Source organism: Pelophylax lessonae (genome assembly GCF_965119305.1).
Source record: "Pelophylax lessonae genome assembly, chromosome: 3".
In the NCBI taxonomy this organism is placed as follows: Eukaryota; Metazoa; Chordata; class Amphibia; order Anura; family Ranidae; genus Pelophylax; species Pelophylax lessonae.
In genome coordinates, this window is record NC_138770.1 from 59,473,124 (window position 1) to 59,493,110 (window position 19,987).

General features: G+C 43.7%; 1 protein-coding gene across 2 annotated transcripts in view; it reads right to left on the minus strand.

Annotated features, from left to right (window-relative positions):
- FBXO16 (F-box protein 16) overlaps positions 1-19,987 on the minus strand; it is a 74,738-nt gene that overhangs the window by 15,217 nt on the left and 39,534 nt on the right. For both annotated transcript variants that reach the window (XM_082252453.1, XM_082252452.1), the window contains exons 4-6: positions 19,405-19,611; positions 14,427-14,591; positions 9,901-10,127 (exon numbers count right to left, since the gene is read on the minus strand). In XM_082252453.1, the coding sequence (XP_082108579.1) occupies positions 9,901-10,127; positions 14,427-14,591; positions 19,405-19,611 (599 nt within the window). The remainder of the gene's footprint in view (positions 1-9,900; positions 10,128-14,426; positions 14,592-19,404; positions 19,612-19,987) is intronic.

Genomic DNA, 19,987 nt, shown 5'->3' on the forward strand with positions numbered 1-19,987 from the left:
TTTCTGCAGCTAGACTGAAGCATGGAAACTCCAAATGCCCGTATGCCATTTCTTTCATCAAGAACCACAAAGTGTCTGATGACAAAGTGTCTTTGAAGATGAGCCCTTCCTCTGGCATTTATGAAGCAACTTTAGGTTAAAAAAAAATGAATGATGGTACGTTGTCAACAACAATCTGATTGTATCTGGACTGCTCGGTGAGCTGCAGGACAGGAATGTAAACCTGCATGGGACTTCTCGTCTCAGACTCCTTGGAGCAGTCACCACTTATGTTTTTGAAAAGGATCTAACCCATTATAATGTACAATCTGAACCTCATTGGGGTTGATATACTAAAGGAGTGGAGACTTTTCACTTAGCCAAATGAATATTCATTTTGGAAAGCAAATGTTCACATAGTGAATAAGGTGAAACTGTGTTCATTACATAGTTTGTGAGGTTGAAAAAAAGACATCAGTCCATCCAGTTCAACCTACGATGTGTGTGTGCGTTTGCTAGTTACATAGTAGGTGAGGTTGAAAAAAAAGACAATAGTCCATCCAGTTCAACCTATGTAGGTGTGTGTGGCCATAAACATCTCGCATACCCCTGAATGTTCTGATTCTTGAGATGTAAGTCTAAGAGTCTTTTGAAAGCCACCATACTTCCCGCAGAAACCACCTCTTGTGGTAGAGAATTCCACAATCTTGTAGCCCTAACAGTAAAGAACCCCCCACGTTGCCTGAGGTTAAAACGCTTCTAATCGCAATGTATGCCCATTGGTCCTCATGCAATCCTTCCGACTGAATAGCTTTTTTTTTATGCCGAGATCGCCATTGAGATATTTATAAATTGCTATCATGTCCCCTCTCAGGCGTCTCTTCTCCAGGGAGAATAAATCAAGCGATTGCAGATGCTATTCATAATTAAGGTCCCCCAATCCCCTAATTAGTTTAGTTGCCCTTCTCTGGACTCTCTCCAGCTCCAACACATCCCTACTGAGGACCGGCAACCAGAACTGGACAGAATACTCCAGATGCGGTCGGACCAGAGTTTTATAAAGTGGTAGGATTATAGTTTTATCTCTGGAATACATCCCTTTCTTTATGCATGCTAATATTCTGCCGGCTTTGGCAGCTGCCGCTTGACATTGCATGCTATTGCTTAGTCTATCCTCTACCAGGACTCCCAGATCTTTCTCCATTTTTGATTCCCCCAAAGGTTCCCCCCCTAAAGTGTATTGTGCTTTTATATTTTTAGTCCCCAAGTGCAAAACCTTGCACTTCTCCACATTAAACCTCATTTGCCATGTCGTTGCCCACTCCGTTATTTTGTCCAGGTCATTCTGTAGGATATCTGCTTCATGCTGTGCAGTTATTGCCCTAGCCAATTTTGTGTCATCTGCAAAAACTGATATTGAACTACAGATCCCGTCCTCAATACTGTTTATGAATAAATTGAACAAGGTTGGTCCCAGGACTGAGCCTTGGGGGACCCCACTTACCACCTCAGAACAATCTGAGTATGCGCTATTTATTACCACCCTTTGGAGACGCCCTTTTAGCCAGTTCCGTATCCAAGAGCAGACCTTGCGGTCGATGCCTGCAGACCTTATTTTATAAATTAAGGGCTTGTGGCGAACTGTATCAAATGCCTTAGCGAAATTCAGGGAGACCACATCCACTGGTCTCCCCCTATCTAGCTCACAGCTCACCTCCTCGTAGAATGTTAAGAGATTGGTTTGACAAGAACGCCCATTCGTAAACCCGTGCTGGTTACTGCTGATGATGTTGTTGCCTTTAGCAAACTGTACAATATAGTCCCTTATCATCCCCTCCAGAAGTTTATATACTATTGATGTCAGACTGACAGGCCTATAATTTCCCAGGACATGCCTCTGCCCTTTTTTGAATATCGGTATCACATTAGCTTTCCTAACCGTACTTTGTATACCCCTTTATGTTGTGGAACATTTCATTCACTAAGCCCAGTCAGTATTTACTTTGATGTATCTTTATTTCTTTCGTAAACCAAGGCTGTTTTGTTGACATCTAATAAAGTGCTTGGTAGTGGACTGACTGAGGTTAGTGTGACCATCCCACACACATACCTCTTAGAATATAAAGCATCAACTGCCTGTTGTAATAATCCGCTTTAAGCCTTCTCCATGTGCTAGCAGTTAATTAGCACTGCAACTCAGGTTTCTGCAGTGCACACCTGCCCTAATTAGGAAGGTTTAAATAGGTCGCTGGACATTTAGCCTGCGTCTGATCTGTAGGTCTGTGTGACTACACTGGGGATTCAGGTAGTGCCATCAGGAACAGGTTAGGAACAAGGACAGCCTGCATATCTACCAAACATCGAGTTTATTGAGTGTGCCTGTGATTAAATTACACAACTTATAGTAGGGAGTGCTGGCCTTTTTCCTTACCCAGTAATGAACTGAGACAGCCACCTATCCAACACTGCCTACTGACCCCCTGTGGGTTGTAATCCTCACCTTATCAAGGTTTATGGTGTTGGGTAGGTATGTCATTTACTGCTTATTTGGCTGAATTCCTTACATTTGCTGTATCATTTTTGAGCATAGGCTCCAACATTCCAGTTATTACTCTGGTTTTTGTTTTTAATTATGTATTGAGAATGGTTTGTCCTTTTCTGTTTTTTTTGGAAGGTGTAAGATATTTTAGCGGAATGTTTTCCAATTCGAATAAAATAATTTTTGTACGCAAAGCTGCATGGTTACTTTAAAGCCTACTTTATACAGTGTGTACTTTACAGCTGTAAACTTTTTTTGCGAACTGAGACACCATAGGCAGTCTGTTACTGAATACAAAAATGTTACTAAAGGACAAAATCCAGATATAAAAGCTTGGGAGCTCCCAGCAAAAACAGGTATTAAACCTCAACTCCTGACAAAATGTTTTTGGATAGGGAGGAAAGATTTAGAACCCCTGTCAAGTTTTTAATTGCTATCTGTGTGTCAGGACTCTGGTCTGAAGCATCGACTTCTGCTGTGCCTGGCAATATCTCTTCTTGCTGAGCCACCTGAGAGGCTGGACAGCACCCTGTCTGATACATTGGACAATCATGCCTTGTGCCTTGTTTCTGCTAAACCTTAAACTCCTTGTTTCTCCCATGAATTTCCTAAATAAGCCATGCCTTTGCACTTCCTGTTTGTCAGATTATTGTGCTCTCTATACATTATCTCACTCTTGTCACTCCTGTTGCCTACTGTATCTCCACTACTACTTGTTACTGACTTTTTGCCTTTTCCCTGACTATGCTTCTGCTTAATGCCAACCTGTGACCACTTATCAACCTTTGGCTTGTTCACTAACTACGCTTCTGCTTGATCGCTACCTGCTATATCTGCCAGTGGACCCCAGCATGCTCACTTCCTGGTGGGGTGATCCTGAGGACCGTGACTTGGTACTAACATGCAACAAAACCCATCCGCACCATGAGGAGCTCTAGGGAACACCAGTTAGTGCTTAGCCCGTGCCATCCAGCAGGGTGACCTGCTCCTGTACTTATCTAGCTGGTTGGTGTGAGCCTTTCTACTGCTTTAGCTATTGGTCTCCGAGCCTGACTGTGACACAGTATCTCATTGGGGAGATTTCTTATTCACTTCCTGTCCTGGTGGAGAGGAAGTAAGGGGGATAATATCCCCAATGGGAATGACAACAGTAAAGTGAGAAAAAGGCTAGAACCTCTGTTCACGTGAGCCCTGTTCTCATTTTTTGTCATTGATTGTCAGACTTATAAACACTACATTCCATCTTATATCTACAGAATCGTAAGCCCTCAAAGATTCCAAGCAGCTCAACCACCCCTTTTCCTGTCCCACCATCCCACTCTGCCCAAACTTACTATTCTCACTTCACCTCTTTTATACTCTTTTCTTAATTCTTGACTCAAAAGTGAACCACTCAATGGTTTTTTATTTGCAAAGAACTTAGAGCTCTGCTCAAAGCACTACATAGCCAGCCCCTGCAGTGCAAAACACAAAGTGAGTGCCAACATTTAAACAAGCTCATCCAGGTTACCAGAAGCAAATCAGTAGACAGAAGGTGGATATTTCGCACACCGGAGCCCAGCCACTATACAGAAAAGTGAACATACAGCTTCAGCCTAAACTCCTTCTGACTACAGTCCTCTGACATGTTTCAACCAACTCCAAATGTGTCAGATGAGTGTAGTCAGGAGGAACTCAGGCTGAACCCACGCCTTCACTCAATGGCCCTGTTACATTATTGAAATCACCTGCAATGCCTCTACCAGAGGGTTTCTCAACTAGGGTTCCTCCAGAGGTTGCTAGGGGTTCCTTAACCACTTTACCACCGGAGGATTTTGCTGTCTTACGTCCAGGCCACTTTTTGCGATTCGGCACTGTGTGACTTTAACTGACAATTGCGCGGTCATGCGACGCCGTACCCAAATGAAATTTACGTCCTTTTTTTCCCACAAACAGAGCTTTCTTTTGGTGGTATTTAATCACCAGTGCGATTTTTACTTTTTGCGCTATAAACAAAAAAAGAGCGTTTATTTTGAAAAAAACAACAATATTTTTAACATTTTTTTTATATGAAATTCCCCCCCCAAAAAATGTAAAAATCAAATTTTTTTTTAATTTTTGGCCAATTTGTTTTCTGCTACCTATGTTTGGTAAAAAAAATCACAATAAGCGTATTTTGATTGTTTTGCGCAAAAGATATTGCGTTTACTAACTAAGGGAAAGATTTCTGTCATTTTTTGTGGTTTTTTTTTTAACGAGTAATGGCGGCGATCTGCGATTTTTTTTGCGGGACTGCGACATTGCGGCGGACAGATCGGACCCCTGACTGACATTTTTGACACTTTTGGGGGTACCAGTGACATTACTGCAGTAATCAGTGCTATATATATATGCACTGTTACTGTAAAAATGACACTGGCAGGGAAGGGGTTAATTTTATTGGATAGGGAGGGGTTAATGTATGCCTGGTGCTTACTGACGTGTGGGGGGGGGAGGTGACTGAGTAAGTCAGGGACAGATCGGATGTTCAGCTATGCTGAACACTCCGATCTGTCACTCCCTGTCACTGAAGAGATCCGCCCGCTCTGTTTACACAGGCGGGCGGATCTTCAAACTAGATTCCCCGACGATCGGGGAAGAGCAGCGGCGATCGCCGCCGCTCCTCCCCTGGCCCGACTCCCACTGTGAATGAAAACAGCGGGAGCGCGCCTCCAGCGGCGCGCGAGCGCCGCCTACAGGGGGAGGAGTCCAGCGACGTAGGTCTACGTCGCTGGATGGGATCGTGCCACATTGCCGCAGTAGCAGCAATGTGAGCGGTCCTAAAGTGGTTAAGCATAATGAAAACCTGCCTCTCAAATAAATTCCCACTGACACCATTGATCTTTTTAGCTACAGTATCTGTAAGAGGGTAATTCTTCCCAATGACCACAAGTGTAAGGAGCATTATTCCCACTGACCATCACACTAATGTATCATGAGTTGTAAATTGGCTAAAATCAAGTGTGGTATCTGTTCTTATCAGTGTCTAGTAGGGGTTCTACGCCATCATTCTGGCCTTTTGGTAGGAATAGCTGGCTGTACAGTATCTCTGCTGGTATGATGGGGGCTCTAAAGGCTAGTAGTTGCTGGAACATGAAACCGGGGCGCACACGCGATGTGGGGCACGGGGGTAGTTCCCCCATGAACTCTGGAGGGACCCAGTGCCTCCTGATTTGAACGGGTCTACATGGTCTGGCCATGGGCTGGGAAGGCAGAGAGTACATGGTGTCTGTGCACCCTGGGAGTGATCGCCCCAGGGGTGCCCTTAGTAACCATTGGGTGCGGGACCCCACAGTGTGAACAAGCACATGGTGACAGCAATAAAATCTTTTTATGCACTCTGCCTCCATGGGCTGGACCTTTTGAATAAGGTCCAGGGCAATTTTTGTTATCAGACTTCAGAGCCTAGTCAATGCACATGCAAGGCCACTATTTATTTTATTTCTTTTTCTTCCCTCACATTTGTCACTTTTTGCACTTTTGTTTGTGTCCCTTTCACTGGATTGAGGGTGTGGGTGTTCAGGCCTATCCTGACCTGTAGGGGAGGATATCTGGCCATCAGGTTTCTTCCTCCCCTGAACCAGGGGGGTCTCTCTTCTCCTCTCTTACCTAGAACTAATTGGTTGGCTTCAGCTGACCTCGAGGATCGGGGCCCACCAGGCCTTTTGGCCAGGTGGACCATGTTCGAACCTTGTCCATGTCAGGAGCCTTGCGCCCCGGGGGTTCAGGGAAAGGTCCTACCCTTTTGGGGGGTGGACAAAGGTGAACTTTTTTTTGTGTTTCACATGCACTTTTTTGTTTACCTACATGATTTAGTTTTTGCGCACCACCGCGGATTCAACAAAAAGAAAAACATTTTTAGTAGGAGCACCCTGAGACCAGAAGTTTATTTCACGGGTTTCTTGAAAAGGTTGAGAAAGGCTGGTCTACCATAAAGACTCATGTCTTGGATATTTATGTTGTGAATTTTGTAAACTCTCCAAAATTTTTTGCTAATAAGGTGACATCATTTAGGGTCCTACATACTTTGGGGACCTGTGACAGCTGCATCTACTTCGACCCCTCTTTACATGGCCCGTAGTTACAGGAAAGGGGGCACACAAGTGCCTGTTGGTCTTCAATCATATTTTGTCACAAAGCAGAAGGATTTCTGTCATGCAGTGATATGTCAGCTGTAATAGTTTATCCGCCGGGCAGCTGTGTGACATGTAGCAGGAGATCGGCACTGCAGCTGGGACTAGAATTTAAACCATACAGGTTCAGGTCCACAGATGCTGAAAAATGACATGTGCACATCACACACACTTCCAGCACGGACACGATCTGACTATCCATCACTGTTATCTGTGTGCACAGTGGGACTGGTTCCCTGTTCAGGCCTGGTTATAGAAGAAGGGTAATCCATCATGCCGTTCTCCTCACCTGTCTGCAGCAAACATACAGAACTCTGCTGACACAGAACAACTACTGTATCTACCATATGCAGAACCATGCATTACCTTCAAAGCACTCTTATTAAAGTGCTATCGGCATGTCCATTGGTCAAAGCACGGTCCGCAACGGAATGCGGACCGTGTGAAAGGGGCCTTACCGTGTTTCCCCAAAAATAAAACTGGGTCTTAACCACTTTAGCCCCAGCCCTATTTCGGACACTTTTTGTTCACAAGTTAAAACCAGTATTTTTTCCTAGAAAACTACTTAGAACCCCCAAACATTATATATATTTTTTTAGCAAAGACTCTGGAGAATAAAATGTCGGTCATTGCAAAATTTTTTGTCACGCGGTATTTGCGCAGCGGTCTTTAAAACGCCATTTTTTTGGAAAAAATTTGAAAAATCACATTTCACTGCATTTAAAAAATACTAAACAGTAAAGTTAGCCCATTTTTTTTGTATATTGTGAAAGATGATGTCACGCCGAGTAAATAGATACCAAACATGTTACGGTTTAAAATTGCGCCCCCCCGTGGGATGGCGACAAACTACGGTCAATAGAGATCTCAATCTGCGACGCTTTAAATTTATTTAACGGTTACCAGTTTAGAGTTAGAGTGTAGCTCTTTTTTTTAAATTATTGCCCACGCTCTGGCGATCGCGGCGATACCTCACATGTGTGGTTTGAACAGCGATTTCATTTGCGGCTCGACTTGCGTATACGTTTTTTTTTGTGCGCGAGCTAACGGTGACGGGGACGGCTAAATTTTTTTTTTTTTTTTTTTTCCTATTTATTTTTTCTTTTTTTTTAAACTTTATTACAGGTTTTTAAAAAAAAAAAAATCTGATCACTTTTATTGCTGTCACAAGCAATGTAAACATCCCTGGTGACAGCAATATGTCGTGACAGGTACTCTTTATGGAGGGATCGAGGGTCTAAAAGACCCTGGACCCCTCCACTACACTTCCCTGTATGCAAAACGCCGAAAACGGCATTTTTGCATACAGCCGTTTTTCAAATCTGCCGCCTTTTGCAGCACAGTAACCCGGACGTGACGTCATGGACGCCGCCTCCGGGTTACGTCATCGGAGACCCGATCGATGCCGTTTCCGGCATTCATCGGGACTCCATCCAGCCGGCGGACGTGCCGGCTGGGTGCTCGGGGCTCCCGGTGGGACGGTAGCCCCGAGCAAAGCCGCGGAAGGCGGCGGGAGGGGGGGGACGTCCCCTCCCGCCCCCCCGGGTAACGATCGAGCGGCTCCCGAGCCGCATCGATCGTTACCGACGGAAAGCCGACCGTCGGCTTCAAACAACGGTACCGGGATGATGCCTCTAGCTAGAGGCATCATCCCGGTATAACCCCGCAAAGTCTGATCACGTAGAGGTTACGTGACTGGTAGTAAAGTGGTTAAAGCATGATAGACAGCACAGTGTTTGTGCTGTGTCATTTACCCCTCTATGTTCTAAAAAACCTGGAATAAATCAATAAAATGTTTTTAAAAAAGTTCCTGTGTCCCCTGTCTTTTCTCCCCCTCTCCCCCCTATCAGCTCAGGAGTCACAATTATGACATTCTGCAATCCCAAACATTAACCTTGGTTAAAGTCATTGTAAAATTATGTAACATGTTTTGTAAAAAAATTATATATTGTGCAGTGTGTCCCCTATTGCATATTTTTGTGGAAAATACCTTATTTACAGCGCTGCTGGGCGCTCACGTGACCTGCCGAAGATCTTCTTCCCCGCTCCAAATAATGCAGAGGGAGAGGCCGAGATCCCTGCTCGCGTCAGTCCCCGCAGAGCACTGCAGAGGGAGGAGAGGAGAAGATCTCCGGCGGGTCACGTGAGCGCCCAGCTGCGCTGTAATTAAGGTATTTTCCACAATAAAGTTACAAAAGGAGACACACTGCACATTATATAATCTTTTCACCTTACGGATTACATGTTTTTACAAGGACTTTAGGGCTTATTTTCAGGGTAGGGCTTAATATTGTAGCCATCCCCGAAAACCACGATAGGTCTTATTTTAGGGGTAGGGCTTATTTTGGGGGAAACAGGGTACAACCAAATGAAAGCTCAATTTGTTCTGAAAAAAAACATGGTATAATCCACCTGGATGCACAAAGTACTTGTGATGATATGTACGGTTTTACTAAGTTGCAAAATTGGATTTAGGCATTTAGATTTGTTCTACCCTTAGGCGCGAAGGGGTTAATATGTCCCATTACATCTCCATGTCAGATTTCAGTTATAAATTGGTAAATCCAGAGATGTATAGTAACTAAGTAGAACTACTTCACTACTGTACTTAAGTACGGAAAGGCGGTATCTGTACTTTCCTGGAGTAGAATTTTTTTCTCCTACTTCCACTTTTACTTCACTACATTTTTTCAATGATTTCAATACTTCTACTCCGATATTTTTTTTTGTGCTGCATAGTTACTCGTTACAATTATAAAAATGACCACAGCCAGAACAGTAGATGGCAGGTTTCATGAAGCTCAAAACATGTGTATTATCAGCGCATATGAAAATAAATACTACTGTATGTATAAATTTGCATTTGAAATAATAAAAAACAATATGATGTTCAAACTTTTGACTTCTTTCTTTAATAACTACATAACACAGTACTTGTACTTTTACTTTCAGTACTTGAGTAGCAATTTTTTTTTCAAAACTACTGGTACTTTTACTTTCAGTACTTGAGTAGCAAAATTTTTTAAAAAAAACTACTTCCAATACTTAAGTACAAAAAATGTTGAATACTTTAGTACTTCTACTCAAGTCACTTTTTGATCGAGCACTTCCACTTCTACTCAAGTCACTTTTTGATCGAGCACTTGTACTTTTACTCAAGTATGGGTCTAGAGTACTTTATACAACTCTGGGTAAATCCAATCACAATGTACAACTATAAATCTTACTCACGCCTGTCGCGCTTGCTCGATGGGGTCGAAGTTATCCAGGTAGTTGTACCGTACGGTGTCGGTGGGATGTTTATCTGATGAGCGCCAGGGCGGGAGCTCCTTCTTCCCCCTGTCATGGGATTTTCCTGACATGGATCGGTGGGTGAGGGAAGATAACAATTTTGTATCCAAAGCTTCTTTATTAATTGGCTTCACGTCAATAACTACAAACTCGTCTTTCGGTGGAGTCTGTTTGGGAAGAATGTCACAAGGGTCATACAGGCACCAAAGAGAGATATATATTTCGTCTTATATCACCACATAGTTTACAATCTAAATTGGAGCCCATTCCTCCCTAACCCCTTGCCTACGGGGGCAATTTTTAAATTTTTAAACATGTGTTAAATTCTGAATTTTTTTTGTTGTTGCTAAAAATAACTGTAACCCCCCCCCCCAAAAAAAAGTATATATGTTCCAAAAGCAGAGATCCTGGGGAATAATATGTTGGTAGATACAATTTTTTATGTCGCATGATATTTGCCCAGATATTTATCAAATGCATATTTTCGGGGAAAATAATACAATAAAATGAATTTTAGTGCAAACCAATACCCAGAAATTGTCCTCTCATTCCGATGTTTCAGACAATACCTAACGTGTAACATAATTGATGTTTCCATACACATGCTCACCTCATGCTGCCCTTTTATACGGAGTGTGTATGGGGTTGACAAGGACAAAAACTTTCAATTGTTTATTTTATATACTGTCATTTTTTTTAATACTATACACTTTACACTTTTTTTTTTTTAAACTTTATTGCTATAACAATTGGGCTAACAAGTCGACTATGTGATAGCACGTGCAGGTGACAGGTACTGTTTATGGAGATATTGGGGGTATATTAGACCCCCGATGTCTTCCCTGCTCTTCAATGAAGCTATTCAAACATGGATCATGCATGGATAACTGCATTCTCGTCTACACTAGCTAGGAAATGGCTGTTGTGACCCTGGAAGTGATTTAATACATGTTGCTTCCGGGTTCATTAGTTACAGGGAGGTTCAGGGAACAGATGTTCCTCAAGTTCCTCCTGCTCTGTTTCCCTGCGCTGTTTCCCGCAGTTCTGGGCTTCCCAGAGGCACATTTTAAAAGTTATTGGGCACCTCAACAGGCACCTACTTGTTGGAAAACCTTGCGCCGGCTCTTACAGCTGGTACCAAGCTTACAGTTGCAGCAGCAGCTATGGGCTGGATTTAACCATTTGTCTGCTATGCCAGTGTACCTCGGTAGGCAAGTGGTGTAAGGTGCAGGACTGCGTGTGGGCAGTCCCCACATATTCAGAGGTGTGGACTGGACATCCAGCTGTAAAAACACACAAGAAGATGCAAACTCCTTGTATATTACCACCAATAAAATGTATTGAATTTAAAATCTGTTAATGTACTCACAAGGTTAGTAGGAACAAAGGCATCAAATAAAAACAATAACTCCAGCCATGAGGCAAAGGTGTCCATCCAAACATGGCACAGTAGAAAAGGTAACGGGTTTCAGGGGCCATGCCCCCTTCTTCAGAGCTAACCATTGCCACCATTAAAATTTACTGAATTAAAAGTCTGTTAGTGTACTCACAAAGATAGTAGGAACAAATGCATCAAACAACAACTCCAGCTATGAGGCAATTGCGTCTATCCAAACATGGCACGGTAGAAAAGTTAAAGCGTTTCGGGGGGTGGTGCCCATTTCTTCAGAGCTAATCATTACCACCATTAAAATGTATTGGATTAAAAATCTGTTAGTGTACAAAGATGGTAGGAACAAGCGCATCAAATAATAGCAACAACTCCAGCCATGAGGCAAAGGCGTCTATCCAAACATGGCACGATAGAAATCTAACAAGTTTCAGGGGTTGTGCCCCCTTTTCCAGAGCTAACCATTAACACCATTAAAATTTACTGAATTAAAAGTCTGTTAGTGTACCCACAAAGATAGTAGGAACAAACGCATCACATAACAACAATACCTTCAGCCGTGAGGCAAAGGTGTCAATCCAATAAGCACAGTAAAAAAGGTAACCATTAGCATTATTAAAATTTACTAAATTAAATGTCTGTTAGTGTACTCAAATAGATAGTAGGAACCAACGCATCAAATAATAGCAACAACTCCAGCCATGAGGCAAAGGTGTCTATCCAAACATGGCACGATAGAAAAGCTAACAAGTTTCAGGGGTTGTGCCCCCTTTTCCAGAGCTAACCATTACCACCATTAAAATTTACTGAATTAAAAGTCTGCTAGTGTACTCACGAAGCATCAAATACTAACAAAAACTCCAGCTGTGAGTCAAAAGTATCTATCCAAACATGGCAGGGTAGTAAAGATAACGCGTTTTGGGGGTCATGCCTGCCATACAAGTGAATAGCTGTACATGACCATACTCTTGTAACGAAGATGTTCCTGTGCATTGGTATTTACCCGCACATGCAGCACATTTCCCTGAACATGAGGCTCTCACATTTAGGAAACGCGCTGTACGCACATGTGCAGGTAATCACAGATGCGCATGATCAGTGGTGTTTACACAAGTATACTACCGGCTGCAAGTGCTGGGAATTTTCATGCTCGAGCACTTCTGAGCCTGTAAATGTCAATGTGCACAATGCCCTACAGGTGTTACGACCTCTATGCTCATTGGTTGATTTTCATCACCAATTAGTCAAAACTTCACAATCATGGGGGGAAAAAAATGGGATTTTTGACTTACCGTAAAATCCATTTCTCTGATGTTCATTGACGGACACAGCTCCTGATCTTCTTAACCACTGGGTTATGCTACCCCCTACAGGAGTAGGATACTAGGCAGAAAAAAGAGTGTGACACGTCCGTGGCGGCCGAATTAGATTCAGGATCTGAGGAGACAGATGAGGCAGGGAAGGCGGGGGGCGCTTTTTGCTAGCCCATCACCCAAAAACCACCTCCACCCGGGACACAAAGGACTCCAGGACTGCCGTCAACGCAGCCTCTGAGAAGGGATCAGGTGGGGAAATGTGCTTCAAAGACTCCATGTGTCAATAGGGAGACCCCACAAAAAAAAGTGTAAAAACACTGCTAATGGACACCCCCACTGCTCTGGCAGCACCACTCGGTTGCCGGTGACAGAGCACCTAATCGATCCTCAGCAGAGAAGGAGAGGATCCCACCAGACTCACCACCCAGCAGAAACAGGGACCTGCAGCCACAAGAATAATCTGCACTTCACGTGGGGCGATCAGGAAGTGAAAAGGTCCAGGAGTCAGCACCAGGGGATGAGGAGGGGCTCCCACCGCCGAAATCGCCTCCCATAAGGCTCCATTTTCATGACCGCCACTATTTTCAATGGCAAACCACTGCAAAATGCCCGCTGGACCACAGAAACACACAGGCTACAGCACAATCGCGGCCCCGCATGGCACCATGAGGCTCCCAGGGACCCAAGAGGGATTCCTAGTAGGGATAGACCGATATGGTTTTTTCAAGGCCGATACCGATATTTTGGTCACAACATATCGGTATCGGCCGATATGGGCCGATGTTTTGTACATTTAAAGTTTTGAAAAATAAAGACAATTTTTGACACAAATCTGGTACTGAACATGTTAATTTTTGTTTAATGCTTAATGGCTGGCTTGCTGGCACCCTGTGGTGGGTGGCTGGCTGGCTGGCACCCTGTGGTGGATGGATGGCTGGCTGGCACATTGTGGTGGGTGGCTGGCTGACACCCTGTGGTAGTGGCTGGCACAGGGGCTGTGGGTGGCTGGCTGGTACAGGGCCTGTGGGAGGCTGGCTGGTACAATGCCTGTGGCTGGCTGGTACAGGGATTGTGGGTGGATGGCTGTCTGGCACCCTGTCTGTGGGTGGCTGGTTGTCTGGCACCCTGTGGTGGGTGGCTGGCTGACACCCTGTGGTAGTGGCTGGCACAGGGGCTGTGGGTGGCTGGCTGGTACAGGGCCTGTGGGAGGCTGGCTGGTACAATGCCTGTGGCTGGCTGGTACAGGGATTGTGGGTGGATGGCTGTCTGGCACCCTGTCTGTGGGTGGCTGGTTGGCTGGCACCCTGTGGTGGGTGGCTGGCTGGCACCCTGTGGTGGGTGGCTGGCTGGCTGGCACCCTGTGGTGGGTGGCTGGCTGGCACCCTGTGGTGGGTGGGTGGCTGGCACAGGGGCATCAACAGTTTGGCAGTTGATTGTAGATCTCACAGAAAAAAAAAGGAGAAAAAAAATATAAAAAGAAAACATTGCTAGTACTAGAGATCCAAGCAAGGAACTAGGTCCTTACTCCTGACTAGTCAGAAAAAAAACTGAGTACCTATAGCAGAGAGAGGGAGTTTACCCCCTGGGACTGCCCATAGGTGTAGCCAGACTTTTTCTGCCTACTGTCCTACTCCTGTAGGGGGCAGTATAACCCAACAGTTAAGAAGATCAGGAGCTGTGTCCGTCAATGAACGAAAGAGAAAAATAACAAAATGTATAGTTTTCAGCCTGGTATATTTTATGAATGTTGCAGCACCCACCTTGGGTCTTGTGACATGCAGTTCATTCACCGTCTCTATGTACTGTCTCTTCCAGACGCCTTGTTCAAAAGGCGTTGGGGAAAAGTTGATGTACCAACCGAATCGCAGGCACTTGGGCATCCACAGCTGGTCCAGTTCTGTCAGGGTTTTCCAGTGCCAGCTCACCTGAGGAAAGCATACACTTGTCATCATCACTACTACAGGTATTGCTCAGCACACAGTACACACGTATAATTATGATAACGTGAAACATATATTATTTAGGATGCATATTTTTTTTGGATATGGTTTCTGTCATTATCACTGTTCATTAATTCTTTTCTATTTGGAATTGTATTATTGTTACTATTATTGGGGTTTTTTATGTACCAGTTGTATTACTGTTGCCAATATGGGCTGTTACACTGGAATTTATTGATATTATATGTATAGTTGTATTGCTGTCGCATATGGGGGTTTTATCTGGATGGCCACGGTAGTTGGTGATTGTTCATAAATTTTGTCCTTTACCATCCGTATATTATTAGCACATCTTATATGCTATTTGTATGAAGAAATGGAGGGTCCTTATATTAGTATTATACTGATGTAATACAGTGCAATTAATGACTTTGGAGGATTTGGCTGCTCAAAGACCAGGGCCTATTTTGCGATTCAGCACTGCGTGACTTTAACGGACAATTGCGCGGTCGTGCGAAGCTGCACCCAAATGAAATTGACGTCCTTTTTTTCCCACAATCAGAGCTTTCTTTTGGTGGTATTTGATCACCTGTGCGATTTTTACTTTTTGCGCTATAAACAAAAAAAGAGCGACAATTTTGAAAAAAAAAAACAATATCTTTCACATTTTTTTATATGAAATTCTCAAAAAAAAATGTAAAAATCAAAATTTTTTAACATTTTAGGCCAATTTGTTTTCTGCTACATATTTTTGGTAAAAAAAAAAAATCGCAATAAGCGTATTTTGATTGGTTTGCGCAAAAGTTGTGGCATTTACTAACTAAGGGAAAGATTTCTGTCATTCTTGTTGTTTTTTTTTTTTTTAACTAGTAATGGCGGCGATCTGCGATTTTTTTGCGGGACTGCGACATTGCGGCGGACAGATCGGCCCCTGACTGACATTTTTGACACTTTTGGGGGTACCAGTGACATTACTACAGTAATCAGTGGTATAAATATGCACTGTTACTGTAAAAATGACACTGGCAGGGAAGGGGTTAACTTTATTAGTGATCAAGGGGTTAAGTGTGTCCCTAGGGGCGTGATTCTAACTGTAAAGGGGCGTGGCTTGTGATGTAACCACAGAGACATACAATCCTACATAGCAGGATCGTATAGTCTCTGCAGTTACACCAGGGAGAATGACAGACGGCTGTGTTTACATCAGCCGCCTGCCTTTCTCCCTCTCCAGCGGGAGATTGCGAGTGGCCGGCGGACATCAGAGCCGCCGGTCACTGCGAAGGGATGTCAGGGAACGAGCGGGGGCGGGAGCGCGCCTCCGGGGGCGGGCGCGCTCGCCCCCTAGAGGCTTGTGGGCGAGCGACGTACCGGTACATCGCTTTGCCCAGGAGGGGATGACCGCCGCAGTATATGTACTTGCGGCGGTCGGCAAGTGGTTAAACAGCATGTATTGATCTGGCCTCTAGAGTGCTAATAGATAGGAATGAGGTTTAGTGGTTTTAAAAATATGAAGATTTTTTCCCCTCGTTTTTAATGTCTTCATTTATTTGTATTTATTACTTATTATTAATTTACCGTTGCGCTGCACTGTTCCGCTTTATAGAGCTACAGTCAAGTCCATAAATATTGGGACATCGACACAATTCTAATCTTTTTGGCTCTATGCACCACCACAATGGATTTGAAATGAAACAAACAAGATGAGCTTTAACTGCAGACTTCAGCTTTAATTTGAGGGTATTTACATCCAAATCAGGTGAACGGTGTAGGAATTACAACAGTTTGTATATGCGCCTCCCACTTTTTAAGGGACCAAAAGTATTGGGACAGATTAACAATCATAAATCAAACTTTCACTTTTTAACACTTGGTTGCAAATCGTTTGCAGTCAATTACAGCCTGAAGTCTGGAACGCATAGACATCACCAGACGCTGGGTTTCATCCCTGGTGATGCTCTGCCAGGCCTCTACTGCAACTGTCTTCAGTTCCTGCTTGTTCTTGGGGCATTTTCCCTTCAGCTTTGTCTTCAGCAAGTGAAATACATGCTCAATCGGATTCAGAGTTCTGAAGCATTTGGCTGAATATGAGCAGATAATATTGCCCGAAACACTTCAGAAACACTTCAGAATTCATCCTTCTGATTTTGTCAGCAGTCACATCATCAATAAATACAAGAGAACCAGTTCCATTGGCAGCCATACATGCCCACGCCATGACACTACCACCACCATGCTTCACTGATTAGGTGGTATGCTTTGGATCAATATTAGAATTGTGTCAATGTCCCAATATTTATGGACCTGACTGTATCTGTGTAGTGATTCAATAAGTATTTGTAGTATATGGCCATTAATGAGAGGTTGATCTGCCAGCTGATATCTTCCCCTTCTGTGTCGGGAAGGAACGCGTTCCCATGGTAACCACGGACGCTGCAATCAGCAAGAAGGCAGTACTTTGGCAATATAAGCCGGTGTTGTGTCAAATTTCCCTACCTCGTCACTTCAGTGCTGGCGCGCCATTCATCCGCTGGTGCCACGTCCCAGTGCGTATGCCCAGCCAGCAAATGATCTCGGCTCCAGGATAATTTTTAAAGCTACCCGTAAAAACTCCCTACCCCCGTCACTTCCGGTGATCACAGCAGTGTGTGCAATGCCTATACATCCCTGTACATAATTATAACACTTGGCCTGAGTGTGTTTCCCTATCCCTGCTGACGAAGTCCTGCCCACACAGGACGTAACACGTACGGTGGGAGATCACGTGACCCGCGCCCATCTTGGTACACATAATGCTACAGCTGTACACCTTCAGTTCTTTATACGCTCTATTGTGACTTCTACAATGTAAATTTGATTCCTTACTTTATTAAAAGTTTTTAAACATACAGAGAGCACTAGATGTCTGCTTCCTCTTTCCCTATATGTGTTTTACGGATGTGGTCTGGATTAAGCCATCCAAGAATGGAGTTATACGAGGATTGGAGATGTTTTCTTTCATAGCCATTTTATGCTGTTTGACCCTGCAGGGTCTGGGTCTGGAGGTGAGAGGCAGATAAAGCCTTGGTGATGTGATTGTAGCTGCACTCAAGGAGTCACCATATATGCATTTATGTCAGCACCTTGATCCTTCCATTCACTGAGGAATTCCTCTGCAATACTATGCTTTGGGTTTTTTTTCATGTTTTGAACTTCTTTCAAAAGTTCAACTTCAAATATCTAGTGGACTTGATTTCATTTTGTTTTATCTACTGATTATTTTAGGTTTATATGAATTTTATCATCATTATATGCTGTATATTATTGCGGTGTATTATTTTTATATGATTGCGCTGCACTTTCTGTACTATACTTGATAGAAGTTTTATGTGGTTGCCCTTTATGGCTCATTTCCACTGAGCTTTCTGGTACGGTTCGGTACGGTACGTTACGCTATTTATGCCGTTTCCATTATGAATGGTACCCTAATTCCGAACCGTACCGTACCACTTTTTTGGTACCCTTTCGTTGGGGTACCAAGCACATTAGTACCGTACCAACAGGGTGGAGCTACACTCTTCAGAACTTTGATTGGTTGACAGAGAATTGTCTATCACAGCTTTCCTGCTACACCACGCCTATCATGAAAGGGTACAATTGGCAGGGGAAACACAATGTGTTCTGAAGGTGATTTCTCTTAATATTCACCATAGATACCTTAAATGTACAGTAAAACCTTGGTTTGAGAGTAACTTGGTTTGAGAGCGCTTTGCAAGACAAGCAAAATTTTCAAATAAATCTTGACTTGATATACAAGCGGTGTCTTGATATACAAGTAGCCTCAAGTCACAGCTGAGTATAAAAGAGAGGCGCCTCTAAGTGTAGCAATATGGTTAAATTTAATGAAGGTACAACATTTAGCAACTCACATGGTTGATGATTGGAACAGGCACATCTAAGGATGCAGTCATCCAGGCTAAAGCTGTCTACATAGATCATCCTCCGCACCGCCATCTACATTATCCCTTCCATGCTGCCCCTTGCTTTCAGATCGCTTTACTGCAGGGTGGTCTTCCCGGTCAGGATTACAGACTGGCAGCCGGCGGTGCAGAAGATGGTCTATGTGGACAGCTTTACCCCGGATGCCTGCATACTTAGAGTTGCCTGTTTTATTCATCAACCATGTGAGTTGCTAAATGTTGTACCTTCATTAAATGGAACCATATTGCTACACTTAGAGGCACCCCTCTTCTCTTTGAAACTCTGTAGCTCCTGCTGGATTTTGCTTCTAATCCCCTTGTGGAAGCAGCTATTTTTTTGGATGGACATTTAATGGTTATATAACCTATCGCAATGCTATAATATTTTTATATGGACTATAAACTGAAGGACTTATGAATAAATGGTTGTGGAACGAATCATCTGAGTTTCCATTATTTCTTATGGGGAAATTCGCTTTGATATAAGAGTGCTTTGGATTACAAGCATGTTTCCGGAACGAATTATGCTCGCAATCCAAGGTTTTACTGTATATGTAAAGAATAAGTCCCTGACTTATTAGCAAAGTCTAGTCTGTTCTATGTAAAAGAAGGCAGAGCTCTGGAGAATGCTTTATCCTGTGAAAAAGACACATGCAACCAGTGTTCAGTCAAAACCAAATCACTAACATGTACCGTTCCCAACCGTACCGTACTGAACCGAACCGTACCGTACCACTCAGTGGAAACGAGGCATTAGTGTTCAGCTGGCAATCTTATTAGGTCCATGAGGTTGTTAGTTCAGCGCTGAATAACTTTTCATTATTTACACATGCAATACACACCTGTGCGCAACGGCAGAGGCTGCGGGGGTCCAGGAAGGAGAAGATGTAGAGAGACAGAACCCGGGGCAGCACCGTTGTGAAGTCCAGAGATTCTCGCGGGACTTTCTCCTGCAGGTGGTTGTTGCAGAACCTGAGCTGCGACATGGAACATCTCTCGAAGAGGTCACAGAGGATCCTTCGTCTCTGGGTATCCGACCACTTGTCAAACTGAAAGCAGAAACAGTTCCCCTTGGTTAGTCCTCTCTTTATGTCTTTTCTTGCTGGTGTCACCTACTACCTACCTAGTGGAGTAGATTTACTAAAGGAACAGCTGCTGCTCACTAAGGAAAGTGAAGATTCACTTATGCCTAGTACACACGTTGAGAAACCCGGACACAAAACACCGCTTTCTGAGCAATCTTCTAATAATGTGATTGTTAGTACACGGCTTTCAAGAGCCAATCACGGCGAAATCATGCAAAATCATCATTCCTGAAGGGACAAGCACAATACTAGAACGAGTGATTTTTGTGTAATTACAGTGCCTCGAAAAAGTATTCATACCCCTTGAAATTTTCAACATTTTGTCATGTTACAACCAAAA